This window comes from Lepus europaeus, chromosome 8 (genome assembly GCF_033115175.1).
Source record: "Lepus europaeus isolate LE1 chromosome 8, mLepTim1.pri, whole genome shotgun sequence".
Taxonomy (NCBI): Eukaryota; Metazoa; Chordata; class Mammalia; order Lagomorpha; family Leporidae; genus Lepus; species Lepus europaeus.
The window spans coordinates 129,355,579-129,375,858 of NC_084834.1; the positions used below are offsets into that span (position 1 = coordinate 129,355,579).

Below are 20,280 nucleotides of genomic sequence, written 5' to 3' on the forward strand. Positions count from 1 at the left end.
CTGAGAACCGCTGCAATCTCTATTCCACTGTGTACAACGCCCTGGTCAGAGCACACAGACAGCTGAGAACCGCTGGAATTTCTATTCCCACTGTGTACAACGCCCTGGTCAGAGCACAGACAGCTGAGAACCGCTGCAATCTCTATTCCCACTGTGTACAACGCCCTGGTCAGAGCACACAGACAGCTGAGAACCGCTGCAATCTCTATTCCCACTGTGTACAACGCCCTGGTCAGAGCACACAGACAGCTGAGAACCGCTGGAATTTCTATTCCCTCTGTACAACGCCCTGGTCAGAGCACACAGACAGCTGAGAACCGCTGGAATCTCTATTCCCACTGTGTACAACGCCCTGGTCAGAGCACACAGACAGCTGAGAACCGCTGGAATCTCTATTCCCACTGTGTACAACGCCCTGGTCAGAGCACACAGACAGCTGAGAACCGCTGGAATCTCTGTTCCCACTGTGTACAACGCCCTGGTCAGAGCACACAGACAGCTGAGAACCGCTGGAATCTCTGTTCCCACTGTGTACAACGCCCTGGTCAGAGCACACAGACAGCTGAGAAACCGCTGGAATTTCTATTCCCACTGTGTACTACGCCCTGGTCAGAGCACACAGACAGCTGAGACCGCTGGAATTTCTATTCCCACTGTGTACAACGCCCTGGTCAGAGCACACAGACAGCTGAGAACCGCTGGAATCTCTATTCCCACTGTGTACAACGCCCTGGTCAGAGCACACAGACAGCTGAGAACCGCTGGAATTTCTATTCCCTCTGTACAACGCCCTGGTCAGAGCACACAGACAGCTGAGAACCGCTGGAATCTCTATTCCCACTGTGTACAACGCCCTGGTCAGCAGACAGCTGAGAACCGCTGGAATCTCTATTCCCACTGTGTACAACGCCCTGGTCAGAGCACACAGACAGCTGAGAACCGCTGGAATCTCTATTCCCACTGTGTACAACGCCCTGGTCAGAGCACACAGACAGCTGAGAACCGCTGGAATCTCTATTCCCACTGTGTACAACGCCCTGGTCAGAGCACACAGACAGCTGAGAACCGCTGGAATCTCTATTCCCACTGTGTACAACGCCCTGGTCAGAGCACACAGACAGCTGAGAACCGCTGGAATTTCTATTCCCTCTGTACAACGCCCTGGTCAGAGCACACAGACAGCTGAGAACCGCTGGAATTTCTATTCCCTCTGTACAACGCCCTGGTCAGAGCACAGACAGCTGAGAACCGCTGGAATTTCTATTCCCTCTGTACAACGCCCTGGTCAGAGCACAGACAGCTGAGAACCGCTGGAATTTCTATTCCCTCTGTACAACGCCCTGGTCAGAGCACACAGACAGCTGAGAACCGCTGGAATCTCTATTCCCACTGTGTACAACGCCCTGGTCAGAGCACACAGACAGCTGAGAACCGCTGGAATCTCTATTCCCACTGTGTACAACGCCCTGGTCAGAGCACACAGACAGCTGAGAACCGCTGGAATCTCTATTCCCACTGTGTACAACGCCCTGGTCAGAGCACACAGACAGCTGAGAACCGCTGGAATCTCTATTCCCACTGTGTACAACGCCCTGGTCAGAGCACACAGACAGCTGAGAACCGCTGGAATCTCTATTCCCACTGTGTACAACGCCCTGGTCAGAGCACACAGACAGCTGAGAACCGCTGGAATCTCTATTCCCACTGTGTACAACGCCCTGGTCAGAGCACACAGACAGCTGAGAACCGCTGGAATCTCTATTCCCACTGTGTACAACGCCCTGGTCAGAGCACACAGACAGCTGAGAACCGCTGGAATCTCTATTCCCACTGTGTACAACGCCCTGGTCAGAGCACACAGACAGCTGAGAACCGCTGGAATCTCTATTCCCACTGTGTACAACGCCCTGGTCAGAGCACACAGACAGCTGAGAACCGCTGGAATCTCTATTCCCACTGTGTACAACGCCCTGGTCAGAGCACACAGACAGCTGAGAACCGCTGGAATCTCTATTCCCACTGTGTACAACGCCCTGGTCAGAGCACACAGACAGCTGAGAACCGCTGGAATCTCTATTCCCACTGTGTACAACGCCCTGGTCAGAGCACACAGACAGCTGAGAACCGCTGGAATCTCTATTCCCACTGTGTACAACGCCCTGGTCAGAGCACACAGACAGCTGAGAACCGCTGGAATCTCTGTTCCCACTGTGTACAACGCCCTGGTCAGAGCACACAGACAGCTGAGAACCGCTGGAATCTCTATTCCCACTGTGTACAACGCCCTGGTCAGAGCACACAGACAGCTGAGAACCGCTGGAATTTCTATTCCCACTGTGTACAACGCCCTGGTCAGAGCACACAGACAGCTGAGAACCGCTGGAATCTCTATTCCCACTGTGTACAACGCCCTGGTCAGAGCACACAGACAGCTGAGAACCGCTGGAATCTCTATTCCCACTGTGTACAACGCCCTGGTCAGAGCACACAGACAGCTGAGAACCGCTGGAATTTCTATTCCCTCTGTACAACGCCCTGGTCAGAGCACACAGACAGCTGAGAACCGCTGGAATCTCTATTCCCACTGTGTACAACGCCCTGGTCAGAGCACACAGACAGCTGAGAACCGCTGGAATCTCTGTTCCCACTGTGTACAACGCCCTGGTCAGAGCACACAGACAGCTGAGAACCGCTGGAATTTCTATTCCCACTCTACAACGCCCTGGTCAGAGCACACAGACAGCTGAGAACCGCTGGAATCTCTATTCCCACTGTGTACAACGCCCTGGTCAGAGCACACAGACAGCTGAGAACCGCTGGAATTTCTATTCCCACTGTGTACAACGCCCTGGTCAGAGCACAGACAGCTGAGAACCGCTGGAATCTCTGTTCCCACTGTGTACAACGCCCTGGTCAGAGCACACAGACAGCTGAGAACCGCTGGAATCTCTGTTCCCACTGTGTACAACGCCCTGGTCAGAGCACACAGACAGCTGAGAACCGCTGGAATCTCTATTCCCACTGTGTACAACGCCCTGGTCAGAGCACACAGACAGCTGAGAACCGCTGGAATTTCTATTCCCTCTGTACAACGCCCTGGTCAGAGCACACAGACAGCTGAGAACCGCTGGAATCTCTATTCCCACTGTGTACAACGCCCTGGTCAGAGCACACAGACAGCTGAGAACCGCTGGAATCTCTATTCCCACTGTGTACAACGCCCTGGTCAGAGCACACAGACAGCTGAGAACCGCTGGAATTTCTATTCCCACTCTACAACGCCCTGGTCAGAGCACACAGACAGCTGAGAACCGCTGGAATCTCTATTCCCACCGTGTACAACGCCCTGGTCAGAGCACACAGACAGCTGAGAACCGCTGGAATCTCTATTCCCACCGTGTACAACGCCCTGGTCAGAGCACACAGACAGCTGAGAACCGCTGGAATCTCTGTTCCCACTGTGTACAACGCCCTGGTCAGAGCACACAGACAGCTGAGAACCGCTGGAATTTCTATTCCCACTCTACAACGCCCTGGTCAGAGCACACAGACAGCTGAGAACCGCTGGAAGTTCTATTCCCACCGTGTACAACGCCCTGGTCAGAGCACACAGACAGCTGAGAACCGCTGGAATCTCTATTCCCACTGTGTACAACGCCCTGGTCAGAGCACACAGACAGCTGAGAACCGCTGGAATCTCTGTTCCCACTGTGTACAACGCCCTGGTCAGAGCACACAGACAGCTGAGAACCGCTGGAATTTCTATTCCCACTCTACAACGCCCTGGTCAGAGCACACAGACAGCTGAGAACCGCTGGAATCTCTATTCCCACTGTGTACAACGCCCTGGTCAGAGCACACAGACAGCTGAGAACCGCTGGAATCTCTATTCCCACTGTGTACAACGCCCTGGTCAGAGCACACAGACAGCTGAGAACCGCTGGAATTTCTATTCCCTCTGTACAACGCCCTGGTCAGAGCACACAGACAGCTGAGAACCGCTGGAATCTCTATTCCCACTGTGTACAACGCCCTGGTCAGAGCACACAGACAGCTGAGAACCGCTGGAATCTCTATTCCCACTGTGTACAACGCCCTGGTCAGAGCACACAGACAGCTGAGAACCGCTGGAATTTCTATTCCCACTCTACAACGCCCTGGTCAGAGCACACAGACAGCTGAGAACCGCTGGAAGTTCTATTCCCACCGTGTACAACGCCCTGGTCAGAGCACACAGACAGCTGAGAACCGCTGGAATCTCTATTCCCACTGTGTACAACGCCCTGGTCAGAGCACACAGACAGCTGAGAACCGCTGGAATCTCTATTCCCACTGTGTACTACGCCCTGGTCAGAGCACACAGACAGCTGAGAACCGCTGGAATTTCTATTCCCACTGTGTACAACGCCCTGGTCAGAGCACACAGACAGCTGAGAACCGCTGGAATCTCTATTCCCACTGTGTACAACGCCCTGGTCAGAGCACACAGACAGCTGAGAACCGCTGGAATTTCTATTCCCTCTGTACAACGCCCTGGTCAGAGCACAGACAGCTGAGAACCGCTGCAATCTCTATTCCCACTGTGTACAACGCCCTGGTCAGAGCACACAGACAGCTGAGAACCGCTGGAATCTCTATTCCCACTGTGTACAACGCCCTGGTCAGAGCACACAGACAGCTGAGAACCGCTGGAATCTCTATTCCCACTGTGTACAACGCCCTGGTCAGAGCACACAGACAGCTGAGAACCGCTGGAATCTCTATTCCCACTGTGTACAACGCCCTGGTCAGAGCACACAGACAGCTGAGAACCGCTGGAATCTCTATTCCCACTGTGTACAACGCCCTGGTCAGAGCACACAGACAGCTGAGAACCGCTGGAATCTCTATTCCCACTGTGTACAACGCCCTGGTCAGAGCACACAGACAGCTGAGAACCGCTGGAATCTCTATTCCCTCTGTACAACGCCCTGGTCAGAGCACACAGACAGCTGAGAACCGCTGGAATTTCTATTCCCTCTGTACAACGCCCTGGTCAGAGCACAGACAGCTGAGAACCGCTGGAATTTCTATTCCCTCTGTACAACGCCCTGGTCAGAGCACAGACAGCTGAGAACCGCTGGAATTTCTATTCCCTCTGTACAACGCCCTGGTCAGAGCACACAGACAGCTGAGAACCGCTGGAATCTCTATTCCCACTGTGTACAACGCCCTGGTCAGAGCACACAGACAGCTGAGAACCGCTGGAATCTCTATTCCCACTGTGTACAACGCCCTGGTCAGAGCACACAGACAGCTGAGAACCGCTGGAATCTCTATTCCCACTGTGTACAACGCCCTGGTCAGAGCACACAGACAGCTGAGAACCGCTGGAATCTCTATTCCCACTGTGTACAACGCCCTGGTCAGAGCACACAGACAGCTGAGAACCGCTGGAATCTCTATTCCCACTGTGTACAACGCCCTGGTCAGAGCACACAGACAGCTGAGAACCGCTGGAATCTCTATTCCCACTGTGTACAACGCCCTGGTCAGAGCACACAGACAGCTGAGAACCGCTGGAATTTCTATTCCCTCTGTACAACGCCCTGGTCAGAGCACACAGACAGCTGAGAACCGCTGGAATCTCTATTCCCACTGTGTACAACGCCCTGGTCAGAGCACACAGACAGCTGAGAACCGCTGGAATCTCTGTTCCCACTGTGTACAACGCCCTGGTCAGAGCACACAGACAGCTGAGAACCGCTGGAATTTCTATTCCCACTCTACAACGCCCTGGTCAGAGCACACAGACAGCTGAGAACCGCTGGAATCTCTATTCCCACTGTGTACAACGCCCTGGTCAGAGCACACAGACAGCTGAGAACCGCTGGAATTTCTATTCCCACTGTGTACAACGCCCTGGTCAGAGCACAGACAGCTGAGAACCGCTGGAATCTCTGTTCCCACTGTGTACAACGCCCTGGTCAGAGCACACAGACAGCTGAGAACCGCTGGAATCTCTGTTCCCACTGTGTACAACGCCCTGGTCAGAGCACACAGACAGCTGAGAACCGCTGGAATCTCTATTCCCACTGTGTACAACGCCCTGGTCAGAGCACACAGACAGCTGAGAACCGCTGGAATTTCTATTCCCTCTGTACAACGCCCTGGTCAGAGCACACAGACAGCTGAGAACCGCTGGAATCTCTATTCCCACTGTGTACAACGCCCTGGTCAGAGCACACAGACAGCTGAGAACCGCTGGAATCTCTATTCCCACTGTGTACAACGCCCTGGTCAGAGCACACAGACAGCTGAGAACCGCTGGAATTTCTATTCCCACTCTACAACGCCCTGGTCAGAGCACACAGACAGCTGAGAACCGCTGGAATCTCTATTCCCACCGTGTACAACGCCCTGGTCAGAGCACACAGACAGCTGAGAACCGCTGGAATCTCTATTCCCACCGTGTACAACGCCCTGGTCAGAGCACACAGACAGCTGAGAACCGCTGGAATCTCTGTTCCCACTGTGTACAACGCCCTGGTCAGAGCACACAGACAGCTGAGAACCGCTGGAATTTCTATTCCCACTCTACAACGCCCTGGTCAGAGCACACAGACAGCTGAGAACCGCTGGAAGTTCTATTCCCACCGTGTACAACGCCCTGGTCAGAGCACACAGACAGCTGAGAACCGCTGGAATCTCTATTCCCACTGTGTACAACGCCCTGGTCAGAGCACACAGACAGCTGAGAACCGCTGGAATCTCTGTTCCCACTGTGTACAACGCCCTGGTCAGAGCACACAGACAGCTGAGAACCGCTGGAATTTCTATTCCCACTCTACAACGCCCTGGTCAGAGCACACAGACAGCTGAGAACCGCTGGAATCTCTATTCCCACTGTGTACAACGCCCTGGTCAGAGCACACAGACAGCTGAGAACCGCTGGAATCTCTATTCCCACTGTGTACAACGCCCTGGTCAGAGCACACAGACAGCTGAGAACCGCTGGAATTTCTATTCCCTCTGTACAACGCCCTGGTCAGAGCACACAGACAGCTGAGAACCGCTGGAATCTCTATTCCCACTGTGTACAACGCCCTGGTCAGAGCACACAGACAGCTGAGAACCGCTGGAATCTCTATTCCCACTGTGTACAACGCCCTGGTCAGAGCACACAGACAGCTGAGAACCGCTGGAATTTCTATTCCCACTCTACAACGCCCTGGTCAGAGCACACAGACAGCTGAGAACCGCTGGAAGTTCTATTCCCACCGTGTACAACGCCCTGGTCAGAGCACACAGACAGCTGAGAACCGCTGGAATCTCTATTCCCACTGTGTACAACGCCCTGGTCAGAGCACACAGACAGCTGAGAACCGCTGGAAGTTCTATTCCCACCGTGTACAACGCCCTGGTCAGAGCACACAGACAGCTGAGAACCGCTGGAATCTCTATTCCCACTGTGTACAACGCCCTGGTCAGAGCACACAGACAGCTGAGAACCGATGGAATTTCTATTCCCTCTGTACAACGCCCTGGTCAGAGCACACAGACAGCTGAGAACCGCTGGAATTTCTATTCCCACTGTGTACAACGCCCTGGTCAGAGCACACAGACAGCTGAGAACCGCTGGAATTTCTATTCCCACTGTGTACAACGCCCTGGTCAGAGCACACAGACAGCTGAGAACCGCTGGAATCTCTGTTCCCACTGTGTACAACGCCCTGGTCAGAGCACACAGACAGCTGAGAACCGCTGGAATCTCTGTTCCCACTGTGTACAACGCCCTGGTCAGAGCACACAGACAGCTGAGAACCGCTGGAATCTCTGTTCCCACTGTGTACAACGCCCTGGTCAGAGCACACAGACAGCTGAGAACCGCTGGAATTTCTATTCCCACTGTGTACAACGCCCTGGTCAGAGCACACAGACAGCTGAGAACCGCTGGAATTTCTATTCCCACTGTGTACAACGCCCTGGTCAGAGCACACAGACAGCTGAGAACCGCTGGAATTTCTATTCCCACTGTGTACAACGCCCTGGTCAGAGCACACAGACAGCTGAGAACCGCTGGAATCTCTGTTCCCACTGTGTACAACGCCCTGGTCAGAGCACACAGACAGCTGAGAACCGCTGGAATTTCTATTCCCACTCTACAACGCCCTGGTCAGAGCACACAGACAGCTGAGAACCGCTGGAATTTCTATTCCCACCGTGTACAACGCCCTGGTCAGAGCACACAGACAGCTGAGAACCGCTGGAATTTCTATTCCCACTGTGTACAACGCCCTGGTCAGAGCACACAGACAGCTGAGAACCGCTGGAATTTCTATTCCCACTGTGTACAACGCCCTGGTCAGAGCACACAGACAGCTGAGAACCGCTGGAATTTCTATTCCCACTGTGTACAACGCCCTGGTCAGAACACACAGACAGCTGAGAACCGCTGGAATTTCTATTCCCACTGTGTACAACGCCCTGGTCAGAGCACACAGACAGCTGAGAACCGCTGGAATCTCTGTTCCCACTGTGTACAACGCCCTGGTCAGAGCACACAGACAGCTGAGAACCGCTGGAATTTCTATTCCCACTGTGTACAACGCCCTGGTCAGAGCACACAGACAGCTGAGAACCGCTGGAATCTCTATTCCCACTGTGTACAACGCCCTGGTCAGAGCACACAGACAGCTGAGAACCGCTGGAATCTCTATTCCCACTGTGTACAACGCCCTGGTCAGAGCACACAGACAGCTGAGAACCGCTGGAATCTCTATTCCCACTGTGTACAACGCCCTGGTCAGAGCACACAGACAGCTGAGAACCGCTGGAATTTCTATTCCCACTCTACAACGCCCTGGTCAGAGCACACAGACAGCTGAGAACCGCTGGAATCTCTATTCCCACTGTGTACAACGCCCTGGTCAGAGCACACAGACAGCTGAGAACCGCTGGAATCTCTGTTCCCACTGTGTACAACGCCCTGGTCAGAGCACACAGACAGCTGAGAACCACTGGAATTTCTATTCCCACTGTGTACAACGCCCTGGTCAGAGCACACAGACAGCTGAGAACCGCTGGAATCTCTATTCCCACTGTGTACAACGCCCTGGTCAGAGCACACAGACAGCTGAGAACCGCTGGAATCTCTATTCCCACTGTGTACAACGCCCTGGTCAGAGCACACAGACAGCTGAGAACCGCTGGAATCTCTGTTCCCACTGTGTACAACGCCCTGGTCAGAGCACACAGACAGCTGAGAACCGCTGGAATCTCTATTCCCACTGTGTACAACGCCCTGGTCAGAGCACACAGACAGCTGAGAACCGCTGGAATCTCTATTCCCACTGTGTACAACGCCCTGGTCAGAGCACACAGACAGCTGAGAACCACTGGAATTTCTATTCCCACTGTGTACAACGCCCTGGTCAGAGCACACAGACAGCTGAGAACCGCTGGAATTTCTATTCCCACTGTGTACAACGCCCTGGTCAGAGCACACAGACAGCTGAGAACCGCTGGAATCTCTATTCCCACTGTGTACAACGCCCTGGTCAGAGCACACAGACAGCTGAGAACCGCTGCAATCAACCTGGGGTGGCTGGGACTCGGCCTATTTCTGGGTCTCCAAAGGAGGCTGCAAAGGTACAGTTTCCCACAAATCAGAACGTTTAACCAAAACTAAATCCAGTTTTGAGAAGCGGGACACAGCTGCCGACACGGAAGAGACCACACAACGGGGGGGGAGCCAGGAGGCCACGGAGCCTCCCATAAGAGAAGCCCGAGGAGGCAGGGCCTAGAGCCCAGGGCCTGGCCAGAGGGGCTTTCACAGTCCAGCGTGGCTCCAGGCCCGCGTGGACGCTGATTAACTGCGGGTGGGGGATGCCTGGCCGCAGGGTAATGTTTGAAAATGCTCCAGGGAAATTTTCGTGCACCCTGAACAGAAAGCAGTGGTGCAGTGGGGACCACTCCCTTCCAGCTGAGGGAGTGAGGTCGGAGGGGTTGGGATTCTCCTATTAACCAGTGACCTCTGCCTGTGACCCGCCGAAGACCACCTCCCCTAACCAAGATGCCAAGATGCACTTTCACTGTCTCGAGGCCTGCTCAGGGCTTTTGGGGCCACCTGTGGGTCCACCCCCTTGTGCCCTGCCAGCCTGCAGGTCGGGCTACAGCCTGCATGGGGCCAGGCTGGGCATTTCTGACCAGCTCCCGGAAAGTGGTGTTGCTGCTGGCCACATAGCACAGAAGGTGGTGCAATTTCTCCCTGACAGACCCTGCCTGTGCGTCCAGCGGGTGGCCCAGGAGCCATCTCCGGGGAGCCTGTCCTCGGGCAGCGCTCCACACGTGGCTGGCGTCCCGGCCAGGACACGGACGCCACTGCACAGCTTTCAGGAAGGCACCTTGACCCCTGCGGGGTCCTGACAAACTTCCTCGCCGGGCTGGAGGTGCAGAAGCGGGGCTGGGGCTGCAGGGGGTGAGGCCTCGCTGGTTTTCATGCACAAGTGCCCACCCCGGGGAAACACTTGATGTCCTTTGTGCACACAGACACGCACATGCGGGAACCACAGTGGCCGCTTGGGAACCAACTCTCAAGCACCCTCCCCACACATCAGGGCCCAGAGGTGACACGGGATTCCTCCCGATGCTAATGAGCTCGGCCACTGGCTTGCCGCCAACACGGGATCTACTGAGATGTGTTCACTTGTCATGCGTAACCACACAGGACAAGGCCCCTCAGTGAGACCTCCGGAAAACTTGAAAACCCCGCCCCGCCCCGAGGGAGAGGGGTCTGAGCCCTGTGGCCCACACGCTGGGTCCTCGCAGGCTCACGGCCACTCCCCGAGTCGCTCAGAATGCACGTGGACTGGGGACCTGCATGCAGGCGGCACTGCCCAGGACACTGAGGAAGGGGCAGTGCTGTCGCCGCCGCCAGGACTCACCACGGCAGCTGCTTACCGTGCAACAGCCCCTGTTTCCGGAGATCCCCAACCACCCCACAGCTGCCCCCATCTGAGAGAGGAGGTCCTGGCCGGCCAGGCTTGCTCTAGCCCTGGGATGCACAGGTGCCCCACACCCCAAGGCTATGGGAGAAAGTTCCACACCACGCCCACAAACATGCAGACCTGCGGAGATGAGGGACTTGGTCCTGATGAACGAGCGGCCCCTCTTCACGGCTGCCTTGGTCTTCTCCAGGCCGTCTCTGGTGCCCTCCTTCGCCGCCTTCATCAGCTTCTGCATCTGCCGAGCAAAGGGGGCACGCCTGAGACGGGACGGGAGACGGGAGCGGGAGAGGGAGCGAGACAGGAGCGGGAGAGGGAGTGGGAGACGGGAGCGGGAGACAGGAGTGGGAGACGGGAGCGGGAGAGTGGGAGAATGGACGGGAGACGGGAGCGGGAGAGGGAGCCTGAGACGGGAGTGGGAGACGGGAGTGGGAGACGGGAGTGGGAGAGTGGGAGAATGGACGGGAGACAGGAGCGGGAGAGGGAGCCTGAGACGGGAGCGTGAGACCGGAGCATGAGACGGGAGCGTGAGACAGGACGGGAACGGAGCCACCTCCTGCTACTGTTGTCCTAAAAGAAAACAGTCAAGTGGCTTGGGCTCCAAACAGCGCCTGCAGCAGTGTTCACATCTCAGGAGAGAGAGAGAGAGAGAGAGAGAGAGAGAGAGAGGAAGGGAGGGGGTCTGGGGCTACTTTCTGCTTCCTCGCTGTGGCTGCCACATTTAGAAGTGGGTCTTTATTTCTGTTATCATCACCCACGAACTCACGGCTCTGCCAAGGTTGCGAACGGCAAACCGCCTGCCCGGAGCCACAGTGCAGCCACTGCCCACGGGCCCTCGCGGCTCCTGTTTCGCCTCTGCAAGCTCTCTGCCTGCCCTGCCTGCGGCCCAGGGCCCTAACACCTGAGGCAGCCCCGTCCCCAGAACCTAGGCACCAAAAGGGGGAGACAGAGACCTGCGGCTGTGACGTGGGCAGAGACAAGGCCGCCCAGGAGCCAGGCTGCCCTGCAGAGAGGGCTCAGAAGGGGACGTCCCCTGTGGGCCGGAGCCCACCATCGGCGCTTTCACCAGCCAGAGTCCTAGGTCAGAGTCTGCAATGGGGGCCACGCTGGGCACAGCAGGTGAAGCCGTGAGCATCCCATGTGTGCCCCGGTTCGAGTCCCAGCTGCTCTCTTCCAATCCAGCTCCCTGCTGATGGCCTGGGAAAGCAGCAGAGGATGTCCTGAGTGCTCAGGCCCCTGCAACCATGTGGGAGACCTGGAAGAAGTTCCTGGCTCCCGGCTTGGGCTTGGCTTGGCCTGGGCCATTGCAGTGATTTGGGGAGTGAGCAAGTAGATGGAAGACCTCTCTCTCTCTCTCTCTCTCAAGTAAACAAATAAATCTTATAAAACACCAATCCAAAGACCTGCACCTGCCTCCCGCACTCCTGCTGGCACTCTGAAACCCAGCACCCGAGGCCCTGACGCCGGAAGTCAAGCCAGTCTCCTCTCCCAGGAGGCAGCACGTGCACCCCTTGCAGCGGACCGTCACTGGGGCAGGGCATCTGCCGGCGCCGGCGCAGGTGCTGGCTCTGCCAACCTTGGCCCTGACCTTGCGCCCGTCGACGCCCACAGGTGCCCTTCCCAAGGAGGTCCACGTAACCATGCTGAGGCCCGGCCATGCCAGCCCCGCATCAGAACCGTCAACGCTGCCATCAGCCCCTGCAGGCGTGTCCCTTAACCCCACACAGGAAGGCGACTCGGCTGGCACGTCCTTGGCCTGTTCCCGGGCTCCCACTGCCGGTGGTCTCCAGCCTCATGCTCCTGACCCCACCAGGCCTCGGCCATTTCCTGTCCAGCACTCTGCCAGGCCCTGCTCCTTCTCACCCAGACCTGGGGCTGCTGACCTCCCGGGGAGCAGAGCCTGGCAGGTGCACAGCGAGGTGGGGGCTGCAGCTTACAGGGAGGGGAGGCTGCTTACACGCGCCCCGCCCTCCGCCAGCCCTTCTCCCTGAGGAAGCCTTGGGCGGGCTTATGTCTCACCCTCACAGGTGCGCCCACCTCGCCTCAGACCCCCTTGCTACACCTGTGCCTGTGTCCAAACAAGACTCAGGCACCAGCCTCCGTGGGGGCCGCCTCTCTACAAGCTCCCAGCTCTCACCAAGCCCGTGGCTCCTGGAGAGCCTGGCAGGTGCCGCTGTCCCAGGGACCCACCTCCTGGGTGCAGCACCTGCCCGCGGGGCTGGGGCTGGGGCCGCTCCTGGAGCCCGAGCAGGTGGTGGCTGCTCCAGGAGCCCCAGAAGGACCCCTGCTGTCGCCGAGGCGCCAGCCAGCACCCTGGACAAATCACAGTGTCCCAGGAAACAGGGCCGACGGGAGGGGACCCACTCCACAGTGAAGAACAGACCTCAGGACGTTCAGACCAGCCGTTCTCAAGCTTTTTGGTCTCAGGAACCTTTTAAGGGAAAAGCACTGCGAAGCCCAGGGAGCTTTGGTTTATCTGGACCTCTATCTCCTGCACCAGCAGTTAACACTGGGAACTCCCCATGTCTGCCAGCGTTCCACGGTAGCACACCCATCACGTTACGTCAAATCACACTTATGCCAGGAACCGAAATTTCCCAAGCAAGAAAGAGCGGCACTGCTCTGCGCTTGTCCAGATCTCCCTTAGACACAGTTGGACCCAGCATGCAATTGGCGGAACTTCTAGAAAGTTCTGCACACGGCAGTGAACACCCCGGTGCCCCAGGAGCCCCAGGAACACCCTCTGAGAACTGCTTTTCCCACAGCACTGTCTGGTCCTCCCCACGAAAGCAGGCGTTTCCTGCGGCGCTCGCTGAAGGTGGCGTGCGCCAGCCTGGACTCTCTAAGCGGGCTCGATCGTGAGAGCCACAGCCCAGAGACACGAGCGGTTCCTGCAGGCGCTCTGCAGTGCCTGCAACACGCTCTCTCGGACAGACGGACTGACAGACAGACGGACGGGAAAACAGACATCGGCCACAGCAGGCTCGCTTGCATGTGCCGGCTCTTGAGAGATGAACACACAAGCGAGTGAGGCGTGCCGTGGCAGCACAGGCATGACCAGAGCCAGGGCTCCACGGTCCGACACACAGATACGCCTGACTCCTGTTACACGTCAGACCTGGGAGAGATGCCTGTGTCCACCTGCACCGAGGGCAGCTGCCTGGGGACGGCCACCTGGGTGCTGTCTCCACGATGGCGCTGGGCTCCCTGACGGGGGCGGCAGCACCTGTCCACCATCCCTCGGCGTCTCCCACGTCCCCGGTGCGCCCCTGGGGTCTCCCGTGTCGAGCATGGTGAGGACGCTTGAGCGGTCTTCATAAAAAGCTGCTCTGAGTGGCTTCCAGCAGCTCACAGGTGCTGCGGAAACACGGCTTCTGGAACCTGAGAACTCCACCCTGAGCGGGGCCTGACCCCGAGGCCCCACGTGGCCACACCCCTGCCGGGCTGTCTGGCAGTGTGGACGCAGAAGGGCAGGTGCTCCCTCCTGCTTTTCCCCTACTGCTACCTCCCGCACTTCTCCCAGCAGCACGCGGCTCAGAGCCCCCACCGGGCGCCCGGCTTGCAGCGGGGACTCAGGTCCACTCAGCGTCAGGAGGGCAGATCGGCCACCAGCCGGGCCTGGCCCAGTCCGTCTTCCCACAACTGTGAAAGGCAACGTAACTCAGCCGGCATGGAAGGCAGCCCTGCCCGCTCACTGCTGAAGTCGGAGCCTGCACCGTCCTAAGTCTGTGTGCACTGGGCCTCACATGGCTGCATCCACTCTAGCACCTCCTCAGGTGCCACAGCCCTCACTGTGCCACGGCCCTCACTGTGCCACAGCCCTCACTGTGAGCCTTGGCCCTCACTGTGCCACGGCCCTCACTGCGCCACGGCCCTCACTGGGTGCCACGGACCTCACTGGGTGCCACGGCCCTCACTGGGTGCCACGGACCTCACTGGGTGCCACGGACCTCACTGTGCCACGGACCTCACTGGGTGCCACGGCCCTCACTGGGTGCCACGGCCCTCACTGTGCCACGGCCCTCACTGGGTGCCACGGCCCTCACTGTGCCACGGCCCTCACTGTGCCACGGCCCTCACTGTGCCACAGCCCTCACTGTGAGCCTTGGCCCTCACTGTGCCACGGCCCTCACTGTGAGCCTTGGCCCTCACTGTGCCACAGCCCTCGCTGTGAGCCTTGGCCCTCACTGTGCCACGGCCCTCACTGCGCCACGGCCCTCACTGGGTGCCACGGCCCTCACTGGGTGCCACAGCCCTCACTGGGTGCCACGGCCCTCACTGGGTGCCACGGACCTCACTGGGTGCCACAGCCCTCACTGTGCCACGGCCCTCACTGGGTGCCACGGCCCTCACTGTCAGCCTTGGCCCTCACTGTGCCACGGCCCTCACTGGGTGTCTCGGCCACAGGGAGTCTCAGACTGCACAGGAAGCTTCAGGATCTCACGTGTGTGAACACTGTCCCTGCTCTCCAACCGCACACGTGAGAACACCCTGTCCCTGCACACGGACTGCACACATGAGAACACCCCATCCCTGCACACGGACTGCACACATGAGAACACCCCGTCCCTGCACACAGACTGCACACGTGAGAACGCCCTGTCCCCTGCACATGGATAGCACACGTGTGAGAACACCCCATCCCCTGCACACACACTGCACACATGTGAGAACACCATGTCTGCTCTCTGACTGCACATGTGAGAACACCCCGTCCCCTGCACACACTGCACATGTGAGAATGCCCCGTCCCTGCACATGGACTGCACACGTGAGAATGCCCCATCCCTGCACACGGACTGCACACATGAGAACACCCCGTCCCTGCACACGGACTGCACACGTGAGAACACCCCGTCCCTGCACAGACTGCACACGTGAGAACACTCTGTCCACTGCACATGGATAGCACATGTGTGAGAACACCCCATCCCCTGCACACACACTGCACACATGTGAGAACACCGTGTCTGCTCTCCAACTGCACATGTGAGAACACCCCATCCCTGCACACGGACTGCACACGTGAGAACACCCCGTCCCTGCATACACACTGCACATATGAGAACGCCCAGTCCCTGCACATGGATAGCACATGTGTGAGAACACCCCATCCCCTGCACACACACTGCACACATGTGAGAACACCATGTCTGCTCTCCAACTGCACACGTGCGAACACCCCGTCCCTGCACACACACTACACACATGTGAGAACACCATGTCTGCTCTCCAACTGCACACGTGCGAACACCCCGTCCCTGCACACACACTAGACACATGTGAGAACACCATGTCTGCTCTCCAACTGCACATGTGTGAACGCCCCGTCCCTGCACACGGACTGCACACACCTGCTTTTTGTGGTTGCTGCGCAGGAAGGGCCGCGGGAGCCCATGCTTGCACTCCGAGTCGCTCTGCTCTTCGTAACTTTCAAATTCACTTGAGCTCCACCCGTACTCCAGAGAGCTGTTCCCACCTTCATCTCCGTTCACGTCATCGTAAATCATCTCATCTGGAAACAAAATCACATTCAAGTGCAGAAGTCACTCGACCCTGTCACAGAGCTGGGCACGTGCGATGCAGACTCCTGGGCACAGCCCCGGGAAGGTCGCCTGGAACCCCTGTGGTGCAGGCAGTGAGGCTGAGGTCTGAGAAAGGTCTCGGGTTTCTGACAAGTACCCCAGCCCATGAACGTTCTGACCACCAGGGAGAAGAACCAATCACACCGACACACAAGAACCAATCACACCGACACACAAGTGCCCCAGCCCATGAACGTTCTGACCACCAGGGAGAAGAACCAATCACAGCGACACCAAATAATTTGTGCTGATGTGGACTTTGCTTGAAGGAAATCACTCTATACATGAATGCACAGAATACGAAATATTTGAGAAACTGAGAGATAACTGAGATGACAGATGGATCGATGGACAGACATGAGGGGAGAATAGGTGGATACACAGACAGGTAGATCATGGCCAAATAATGGCAGATGGATAGATGCACAGAGATATGATCGATCAATCGAAAGCTAAGTAATGGGTGGATGAACAGATGATGGATGGACGGATGCAGGGAAGATGGACAGATGATGGTAAATGGATGGACGGATGATGGATGGATGGATGGATGGACAGATGATGGACGGATGGACAGATGATGGACAGATAGATGGATGGACAGATGATGGACGGATGGACAGATGATGGTAGATGGATGGATGGATGGAGGGAAGGATGAAGGGATAGATGATGGGGGACCGGCACCGTGGCTCACTTGGTTAATCCTCTGCCTGCGGCACCGGCATCCCATATGGGCGCCACTTTCTAGTCCCGGTTGCTCCTCTTCCAGTTCAGCTCTCTGCTGTGGCCCAGGAGGGCAGTGGAAGATGGCCCAAGTGCTTGGGCCCTGCACCCGCATGGGAGACCAGGAAGAAGCACCTGGATCCTGGCTTCAGATCGATGCAGTGCCAGCTGTAGCGGCCATTGGGGAGTGAACCAATGGAAGGAAGACCTTTCTCTCTGTCTCTCTCTCTCTCTCTCTCTCTCTCTCACTGTCTATAACTCCACCTGTCAAATAAATTTTAAAAAAAGGGATAGATGATGGATGGAAGATGGATGGATGGATGGATAGTTGGTTAGATACAGATGACGATGGACAGTTAGATAGATAGAGACAGACTACACATCAATGTACAGACAGATGACGATGGACAGTTGGATAGACAGACTACACATGAATGTACAGACAGATGACGATGGACAGTTGGATAGAGACAGACTACACATCAATGTACAGACAGATGACGATGGACAGTTGGATAGACAGACTACACATGAATGTACAGACAGATGACGATGGACAGTTGGATAGAGACAGACGACAGATGAATGTACAGACATGACGATGGACAGTTAGATAGAGACAGACTACACATGAATGTACAGACAGATGACGATGGACAGTTGGATAGACAGAGACAGACTACACATGAATGTACAGACAGATGACGATGGACAGTTGGATAGAGACAGATGAATGTACAGACAGATGACGATGGACAGTTGGATAGACAGACTACACATGAATGTACAGACAGATGACGATGGACAGTTGGATAGACAGAGACAGACGACAGATGAATGTACAGACATGACGATGGACAGTTAGATAGAGACAGACTACACATCAATGTACAGACAGATGACGATGGACAGTTGGATAGACAGAGACAGACGACAGATGAATGTACAGACATGACGATGGACAGTTAGATAGAGACAGACTACACATCAATGTACAGACATGACGATGGACAGTTGGATAGAGACAGACTACACATGAATGTACAGACAGATGACGATGAACAGTTGGATAGAGACAGACTACACATGAATGTACAGACAGATGACGATGGACAGTTGGATAGAGACAGACGACACATGAATGTACAGACAGATGACGATGAACAGTTGGATAGAGACAGACTACACATGAATGTACAGACAGATGACGATGGACAGTTGGATAGAGACAGACAACAGATAAATGTACAGACAGATGATGACGGACAGTTGGATAGATACAGACAGACTACACATCAATGTACAGACAGATGGCGATGGACAGTTGGATAGACAGAGACAGACGACAGATGAATGTACAGACAGATGGCGATGGACAGTTGGATAGAGACAGACAACAGATAAATGTACAGACAGATGATGACGGACAGTTGGATAGATAGAGACAGACTACACATGAATGTACAGACAGATGACGATGGACAGATGGATGACCTGTGGGTGGACAGATAATGGATGGAGTATAGATGATGGACGGATGAATGATGAATGGTGGATGGACAGACAGCTCAATGAACAGATGGATGTATAGATTATAGATTATGAATGGATGGGTGGATAGACGGAAGGATGATTGACGGATGGGTAATGCATGGATGGATTACGGATAAGTGATGGATGGATGGGGGTGGATGGATGATGGATGGGTTGATGAATGAACAGATGGGTGCAATGGACGGACAGACAGGTGAATGGATAGATGGACAGGTGATGGATAGATGATGGAAGAGATATTCAAATACTAACATAACTGAAACTTACTTCAAATACTTAACTTTTTTTTTTTGCTTTTGTGCTAAAAATGCTATAATAAAACTTACAAATATCCCGCTAAGGTATTTAAATGGCATCCTCCCATGAGTCACTTCAGAATTAGTGAAGACCACGTCATACTCAGGCCACCAAACATGGTGACAAAAGACCCTGATTTCAAACCCCCAGGGCGGGCTGCACATCTTCTATTTCATAACCCGTATTCTGCAAACATTCATTCAACCACGTGGTGCTGCCTCAGAGCCCCCCGCTCCCCTGTCGCGGGTGAGGACTAGGACCCCAGTGCAGATGCCAGGAGAGCACCGCGAGACACACACTAACAGGGAAATTAGCGGTGGGACACGTCCACCCAGCTCCCCACACCCAGTGCCGACTGCACAGCACCCGGACTGCGGAAAGTGAAGACGGCAATTATCACCCCCAGAGCACCACCACTGCTCAGGAACCACAGGCACACACGCTTCACGGTGCTCCACGGTATAAATGGCTTAAGAATGACTTACGGACTGGCGTTGTGGCACAGCGGGTTATGTTGCTGCCTGCAATGCCAGATCCCATGTGAGCACCATTTGAGCCCCAGCTGCTCCACTGCCCATGCAGCTCCCTGCTGTGGCCGGGGAAAACAGCAGAAAATGGCCCAAGTGCTTGGGCCCCTGCACCCACCTGCGAGACCTGGAAGAGTTCCTGGCTCCTGGGTCAGCCTGGCCCAGTCACAACCATTTGGGGAGTGAATCAACAGAGGGAAGTTCCCTTTCTCTCTGTCTTTTGAATAAATACATCTATTTTTTTAAAAAAGAATAATTTCTACAATTCTACTTTCCATATACTTGGTACTGGCCATACATTTTGCATTATACAGAAACTGGAATTCCCAAGATGTAAAAATATGAAACTGATTCCATATGCATGTCCAGCTGCCCACTGTAATGGAATTCAGCCTTAAAATCCTATGTAAGAAAGCCCCGGGGAAGCTCTTCTTTAAGACCAAGAGCAAGCTTGGCCCAACAATGACACTCAAAGGCTTTCACTGGGGCCAGCCCTGTGGCACAGCGGGTTAACGCCCTGGCCTGAAGTGCAGGCATCCCATATGGGTGCCAGTTCTAGTCCCAGCTGCTCCTCTTCTGGTCCAGCTCTCTGCTATGGCCTGGGAT

General features: G+C 55.6%; 1 protein-coding gene across 1 annotated transcript in view; it reads right to left on the bottom strand.

Annotated features, from left to right (window-relative positions):
* ARHGEF10 (Rho guanine nucleotide exchange factor 10) overlaps positions 1-19,809 on the bottom strand; it is a 102,520-nt gene extending 82,711 nt beyond the window's left edge. The window contains exons 1-3 of the mRNA XM_062198853.1: positions 19,633-19,809; positions 16,340-16,500; positions 11,109-11,223 (exon numbers count right to left, since the gene is read on the bottom strand). Of these exons, the coding sequence (XP_062054837.1) occupies positions 11,109-11,223; positions 16,340-16,500; positions 19,633-19,687 (331 nt within the window). The 5' untranslated portion in view covers positions 19,688-19,809. The remainder of the gene's footprint in view (positions 1-11,108; positions 11,224-16,339; positions 16,501-19,632) is intronic.
* Positions 19,810-20,280: the final 471 nt, after the last annotated feature.